General features: G+C 44.1%; 1 protein-coding gene across 1 annotated transcript; it reads left to right on the forward strand.

The window, feature by feature from the left end:
• On the forward strand, positions 783 to 2,274 carry LOC109821028 (extensin-like). The gene is given in 3 exon segments (XM_020387224.1): positions 783 to 1,066; positions 1,481 to 2,035; positions 2,038 to 2,274. Coding segments are annotated over 3 exon segments (1,044 nt in total). The 5' UTR covers positions 783 to 814.

The raw sequence follows: 8,364 nt of genomic DNA on the forward strand, positions 1-8,364 counted from the left end.
AAGCACACAATTACTACTGTCAAAGAATACCCATGCACTTACTACTTTCTAAACGTATAAATTAAGAATACACACGCAGTTTCTCAAATTATAAGCAATTATAAAATACCTTAAAACATGGGTTTACCTTAAATAACAGGGTTAGTGATGTGGATGCGCACTGCCCAAGTCACTCAAATCAAATCTTAGAATATAGCTTTGCCAGTGAACTAGCACATGGATTACTGGCAAGGACAAAAAAAATATCCCTGTCAGCTAAATTATTTGATCCTTTTGAGCTTGGAATATCAGAAAGAAAACCTCAATTGGAATATAATTCATAAAGACACGCCATTATCTCGATACCAAATTGTTTAGAAAAAGATGAATCAATCGTATTATTTGAAAAGTATAGGATGCACCTAAGTATGTAATCTCTATTCAAACAAGTGCAAATCAAACTGAGGATAGTCAAGCCTAGTTAAAAGAAAAAAGGAAATGCCAAGTTAATTGCAATCACAAAGGACTAGAGAATATAGTGTGAACAGAGAAAGTAGCTGCAGTCTTCTAAGACTTTGGTCGCCAATTGGTTGCTAACCCAACACTATTCTGAGAAAAAAAAAGGGCAGTTGATAGGAACCCACCACCGATGGCAGTGGCAAATGTGTATTAGGTGAAAATTCAAAGAGACAGCTTGCATCTTGTCAGTTTAATAAAAAGATTAGTATAATTGAACAGTCATTTCCAAGCTCCTATATAAAGAGTGAAGAGTTTATATCCATGCAAACCAATCAAACTAAGCATCTAAGCTTAGGAACAAAAGGTAAACCACCAAATGGGGACTCTTGGTAAGGTGAGGCTAAGGCCTCCCCAAGTCCTTGCCATAGCCATCTGCTTGATTGCAACCTTTGTAGAGGCCAGTGAAAAGCCTTACATTTATGCTTCTCCTCCTCCTCCTCCTCCTCCATATCACTACAAATCGCCCCCACCTCCTTCCGAGTCACCTCCTCCCCCTTATCATTACAAATCATCACCGCCACCACCCTCACATTCTGCACCTCCGGCAGTGCAATTTCTCCTTGCCACCGCCTATCATTATAAATCACACCTCTCTGCACCAACTCCCCTCACCTACCCTACATTATAAATCACCACCTGCCTCCATCTCCTTCGCCGCAGCACGCTTATCACTACAAATCCCCACCACCACCATCTCCCTCTCCACCACACCTTACCACTACATATCGCCGCCTCACCACCACCATCCCCTTCACCTGCCGACCACGTTACCATTTATAAATCACCACCTCCACCATCACCTTCGCAAACTCTACCGTATCATTACAACTCCCCACTCCTCCGGCACACTCTCCTCCACGTGCCTTACCCACTACCAATCCCCCTCATCGCAAACTCACTCAACCCCACCGCCTTACACTACAAATCCCACATTTCACCATTCCTTCACGCCTCCACTTATCACTTATGATCATGCCACCACCTCCGGTTCGCTCCTCCTCACCACCTTTACCACTACAAATCCCCACCACCTCTAGTGCACTCTCCTCCACCGCCTTACCGCTACAAATCCCCACCTCCTCCCACACAATCCCCTCCACCGCCTTACCGCTACAAATCCCCACCTCCTCTCGCACGCTCCCCTCCACCGATTTATCACTATAAATCCCCACCTCCTCCCGCACACTTGCCTCGTCCACCATATCACTACAAATCCCCACCACCTCCAGTACATTCACCTCCACATCCATACCATTATAAATCCCCACCTCCTCCAGTACACTCCCCTCCACCGTCTTACCACTACAAATCCCCACCTCCGCCCGCGTACCCCCCTCCACCGCCTTACCACTACAAATCCCCACCTCCTCCTGCACACTCGCCTCCACCGCCTTACCACTACAAATCCCCTCCTCCTCCCGCACACTCCCCTCCACCGCCTTATCACTATAAATCCCCACCTCCTCCCGCACACTCCCCTCCTCCACCATATCACTACAAATCCCCACCACCTCCAGTACATCTACCTCCACCGCCATACCACCATACCATTATAAGTCACCACCTCCACCATCTCCTTCACCGCCTCCACCATATCATTATAAGTCTCCACCACCACCATCCCCATCTCCACCACTGCCTTACCACTATAGGTCTCCTCCGCCGTCATCTCCTTCACCACCACCTCCATATCTTTATAAGTTTCCACCACCACCATCAGCTTCACCTCCTCTTACTTACTATTATAATTCTCCACCTCCTCCAGCACACTATTGAAGCTCTTGGTTACATGCTAAAGAGTTTTAGCAGTACTAAGAAAACTACATTATTCTTGTAAGTGTTATTAATTGTAAACTCATATGCATATATTTGCAGCTCTGTTATTGTAACTAACAGTTTTCTTCGCTCTTTTGTTGCAGTAGAAGGCGAGGGGTGACTAATTTGATAATGGATCTCCCATTTAGCTATCTATCCTTTGATTCATTGCATCTCATTCTCAGCAATAATTAAGTTCGTAGCCATTCAAGAGAAGCTGTTAAATGTTTATCAATGCATAAAGCATTCATGTTTCTATTTTGTCATTGTAGAAAACGAGTCCACAGTGTACTATTCTCAAGAAAAAAAAATAAGGCTCGGGTTTCTTAATTCATTATCAGTAGTCTCTTTGTACCTACAAATATTAATTTTGTTTAATCTTTCTTTAGTTGTTGTTATGACAAATCCTCATGAATAGCCTAATATCAATCATGAAAGCACGAAAAAGATCGAGAAGACAAATAACACATGGATATACATGATTTGGCTTGTAGCCTACGTCTATGGGCGAATGAGGAGAATAGCTTTACTAAAATGTGAGGAATACAATGTAGAGATCTCTTAATCACTTAATCCCTAATACACCCAAAAAGCATAATATTACTCTCTCAAATAAAAGAACAAAAGAGGAAAAATATCAAATAGACTTCAAAAGAAAACTCTCTGTTCTTAATTGGTGCCCTGTAGATTGATAATTATAATTGGCATGAAAGACTATACATATATAGGCTTGAAAACCTCAACACCTTGCTGCCTACAAAGTAGGAGTTCTAGTGAAAATATGAGTCAACATATTATAAAGCTCAATAAGAGTCCAATCCCATAATGACTTCTATTATTGCTATAATTAGACTCCTAATAGCAGTTCACTTGTGGCTTTTATTATCACCAACATGCTAGTTCCTGTTTGCGTCGAAAATTGTTATATTTATTACGGTATTCATTACAACTTTAGTCGTTACAATAAAAACAAAAAGATTGTCTTTTTATAAGACTTTTAATTACAACTTTAGTCGTTACAATAAAAACAAAAAGATTGTCTTTTTATAAGACTTTTACACAATGAAAACAAAAAGTTACAACTCTCGTCAAAAAAAGTTACAACTCTCGTCAAAACAAACGCAGAGATCGTTTATCGGTCTTCTGCTTGCGTGGGATCTTTGACTGTGCCGGGGTTTATCCGTGGACCGCCTTTGATCTGGACCCGGTTGATAAAAAATTTGGCAGAGCTTCGTCTTCACCGAGGAAGTATTTGATTTGAAGCGCTGAGATTGACCAAGCGAAATAAGGGCTCTTCTTGAGATTAAGACCAAGACTAATCTCAAGGGACGGACGGACGGGGTTCAGATCCTTCGAATAGCTCCTTCTTTATGCCGAAGTTCGCCAGGATCTAATTTGCCTTCGCTGAAATTCATGCTCCTTGACTCCTCAATTCAGCAGCACCTCCACGTCTTGATAATAATTCGTCCCCGCTGAACGGAGGCCCTAGACTTGTATTTATAGGGCTTCGGAAGCGGTTATTTGGATGACAACAAGTGATTTGGCTCCATCCTCAGTTAACAACTGATTAACAATATTTAGAGATATGATTTAGACAGTTAGGAACCTATGGAACAGATAAATCCTGAGAAAACCGCTTAAATCCGTCAAAAAACGGGTTTTCGGGTCAAAACAGCGCGTCGGGTCGCGCTGACCCGCAGGGGCGCGGGTCGGCCTTGGCCGACCCCCGCCAGGCCGCGGGTCGGCCAAGGCCGACCCGCCCAACCGCGGGTCGGCCAAAGCCGACCCGCGCTGGTGCGGGTCGGTTTCGACCGACCCGCGCTAGTGCGGGTCAGCTTCGTCCGTCCCGCATCGGCGTGGGTTTCGAAGTCTGACACTTTTTTTGGTTTTCCGACTCTTCCGAGATTTGTAGTTCCTCCCGTTTCGCGTATTTGGTTGACTTGTACGTTTCATTGCGGGACTGACTGTCGAACGTGCGTTGGTTGATATGCGCACGTGTTGATTGATGCACGCGTGCGTATGTTGGCGTGCGCGAGTTGATTGACGCGCGCGTGTTGACCGACACGCGTGAGTTGATTGACCCTCGAGCTGATTGACGTGCACGTGTTGATTGAGACGCACGAGTGATGATTGACGCGCGCGAGCTGAATGACGCGTGCGTGCTAACTGACTGTTGGGCGCGTTTGGACGCTTTGAGTTGATTGACGCGTGCGGGCCACTTGACGTTTATCGTTGTGGTGGTTCGTTGTCGTGTCATCAACGGCTTGCAGATTCGCTTGTCGGCGTCGGATAATCCTCTTCGACTCGGATAATGACGTTCATCGCCTTCTCTTTGTCTTGAGCTATATTCGGGGACCTATAGGCATTTTTTGACGCCTACAGATACCCCCTCCAAAGAATTTCTAACTCGTTCTTTTATAGGGGAGTCTGAAATGCTTTGGATAAGATAGGCCTTTTCCTCAATCTCGTAGAGGGACCTGTGAACTGCTTCAATTCTTGACTCCTTTAGCCTTCAGTCAGTGTTTTGTCGAATAAATAAAGTTTTTCCGGTGCTGCGTTTATCATCTGACTGTTGCCGAAATCTTGGATTGAAGTTGATGTGTAAGTTTCCAAATTTAGCTTTTATCGTTGAGTTGACTTTGAACTGATCATCTTCGTCAGAAATTCATGTCTGAGTGCAATTGAACTCCATGGAATCATTCTTTGTCTTATTTTGGTGAAATTGTTGATGTGTCGACCAGCATCAACCTTCATTGTAATGCGTTGTCCGGCGTTGACTTCAGTTGACCGGCGTTAACACAGTTTATACTCGTACGTTTGCTGGAGTCTTCACAGTTTAAGCTCTTAAGGTATTGAAGCGTGGCGGTCCCAAATGTTGGGACTGCAGGACCAACTGTTAAAGTTGATTCATCTGCATGTGTGGATCTTATCTTGATGTTGTTGGATGCTCGAGTCACGAGACCAGCTATCGGAGCTGGTGCGTCAATGACTCACATTTATAGAATTTTTGGCAAATTCTCAGTCATCAACGGGTTTGATTAGCCTTTACCGACTACCGTTTGAGTCGGGCTAGCATGCAGATTATTTAAATTCGTTCTGCACGTGACGTTGTGCTAAAAGAGTTAACTCTTTTAGTGCTACGACATTGAATACGTAGACTTCGTCTTTCTCACGGGAATAGACTACCCGACAACGCGTGTTAGACGCTGACTCAGGATTTTTGGGAAATCCTCAGCCTTCAACGGATTTGACGTGCCTTTACCGATTACCGTTTGAATCGGGCTTGCATGCGGATTATTTAAGTCCGTTCCGCATGTGACGTTGTGCTAAAAGAGTTAACCCTTTTAGTGCTACGATATTGAATACGTAAACTTCGTCTTTCTCACGGGAATAGACGACCCGGCAACGCGTGTTAGACACTGACTCAGGATTTTCAGCAAATCCTCAGCCTTCAACGGATTTGACGTGGGTTTACCGATTACCGTTTGAATCGGGCTTGCATGCGGATTATTTAAGTCTGTTCCGCATGTGACGTTGTGCTAAAAGAGTTAACCCTTTTAGTGCTATGATATTGAATACGTAGACTTCGTCTTTCTCACGGGAATAGACTACCCGACAACGCGCGTTAAGCGCTAACTTATCCCTACTTAGGCTTCGGGATAAAATACCCCAGACTTGAATTCTGGTGTCTTCTTCAAACGGTGAAAGACTAAACCGGCAACGCGTATTAGGCGTTGACTTACCCCTGCTTAGGATTCGGGATAAAATTCCTCACGCGTGTAAGGCACGGATTATGGTGTTATTAATAACAATCTGCCACAATGTCGAATAGGTGGGCTTTTGTTCTTTTTACAGTTAAGAACTAATCGGCAACGCGTGTTAGACGTTGACTTATCCCTACTTAGGATTCAGGATGAAATTCCCCAGACTTGAATTCTGGTGTCTTTTTCAATCGGTGAAAGACTAAACCGGCAACGCGTGTTAAGCGTTGACTTATCCCTACTTAGGATTCGTGATAAAATTTCCCGCGCGCGTGAGGCACGGATTTTGGGAGTTGAAAAAGTTGTGTCTTCTCTTGGGGCAAAGACGAACCCGATACAGGAGAGGAAGAATTTTATATTCTATCTTCCAAAGCTGAAGAGGAAGAATTTTATATTCTATCTCTAGTCACAAAAGGAAACTCAAAGTGAGATCTCCACTTTAAGAATCCGAAAAGGTGAAACCAAGAGTGGGATCTCCATTCCGAGAATCAAAAAGATTCAAATAATTCTAACTGTCGGAAGGTTTGATTATCGAACTAAAAGGTGAGTTTCTCGTTTATCGAGATTAAATTGGGGTTTTGGCCTTGATTGTAGGAAGGTTAGACCAAGCGGGCGTGTGAGGTGATCCTAACTGTAAGAAGGTTTAATCACTCGATTTGAAAGTGGACCTCTCGTTCATTAGAGGAACCGAAAGGGGATTTTGGTTTTGGCCCTAACTGTAGGAAGGTTTGACCGAGTGGGAGGTTTGAAACGATCCTAACTATAGGAAGGTTTGATCGCTCGATTTGTGGGCCTCTCGTTTATTGGAGGAATCGATAGGGGATTTTGGTTGTGGTCCTAACTGTAGAAAGGTTTGATTAGGTAGACAGTAGGGGTGGGAGTGCAAATCAAAGTGGGAGTGTTAACTTATACAAATCACTCAGAGGTGTTTTCTGGGTGTTAAGTGATAAGGACTTAACACGAAAGGGTTTGACAATTCATCAAAGATTGACAGATCAAAATTCTAAGCATTATATCCGGACTCTAACCATGAAAGTATTGAATGCACGAACATAGCGGAAGTTTGAATGGATTAAACAGGAAAGAATCTTGGTGGTCCCACCGTCAATTGGTCTGATCGGTGGGAAATTTCATGGTGGGAGACTGTGAGTCGTTAAGCACCAATGAGAGTTTTGTGAGGGAAAATTGATCTAACGAAGTGATCGAATCTCATCTCAGCAAAAGAGTGTTCGGAAGTCATAGTAGGAGTTTAGTGTTTATCACTTTATTCATAATGATCGGGTTATCCCTAAGAACATTATATTTAACATTCTTTCGGGAACTTCCCGTTACATGAATTATCCACCCCCAACTTTCTTTGCAAAACTGGGTGTAACGAGGAGTATGTCATCCTCAGTCGCATGTTCGGGTTATCCTTAAGAATATTACTCGTATACTCTTTGGAGTTCCAGAAGGAGCAGTTTATACTCTTATACTTGTCGGAGTGTTCGTTCGACCTAATTGAGCGATATAACGCCGGCTTCAACCAATGTTTGGATGCTATTCTTGAGAGTGAAGCAAGCCTTGGTAGGATGAAGGATCCTCCTGTGGTACGCACAGTACTTTGGATCCGCCGTGTTGTCTGCTTCCTCCTGATTTGTGATAGGTGGTAGCTTGATCTTGTTATTTTCAAGAAGGGATTCGAAGATGGCTGGAACGTCTTCGTCCTTGAAGGAGTATTCTTTTTGGAGTCTTGAACCTGACTTTTGCTGTCTTTGGGGTTGCTGTTGCGATGTCTGATTAGCATCAACAGCTGCTGCAGGTATTTTTCCTTTACCACGGGAGGTAAAGTTCGAGTTCGGAGTATTAGCCGTCGGTTGGCTCCTCTCGGCCTTCTTCCTTCGGAGGAAGCGTTCGGCTTGTTCACCGCGCACCTTCAAGTCTTTCCAAGTGTTAGACGGTGCGACTCCCATAACTTCTAATATCTCAATAGATAGGTTATTATGACATGTCTGTAGGATGAAGTCCTCCGTGATCGGATCTCGGCAGTTCATTGCTTTATTCCGGAAGCGCTTGACGAAGTCGTCGACTGTCTCGTTATCTTCTTGTTTCTCATCAAAAAGTGTCCTGATGGATACCTCGTCGTCGTCATCAAAGAAATTGCTGAGGAATGAGCTCTCCATATCGTCCCAGTTGTTAATACTTCCGGGCTTGAGACGGCGGTACCAATCAAAGGCCGGCCCGCGAAGGGTGCCAACGAATGACCGAACCATCAAGGCTTCATTGCCAGAGATCATACCCAAGTGGGACT

Source organism: Asparagus officinalis, chromosome 8 (assembly GCF_001876935.1).
Source record: "Asparagus officinalis chromosome 8, Aspof.V1, whole genome shotgun sequence".
Classification (NCBI taxonomy): Eukaryota; Viridiplantae; Streptophyta; class Magnoliopsida; order Asparagales; family Asparagaceae; genus Asparagus; species Asparagus officinalis.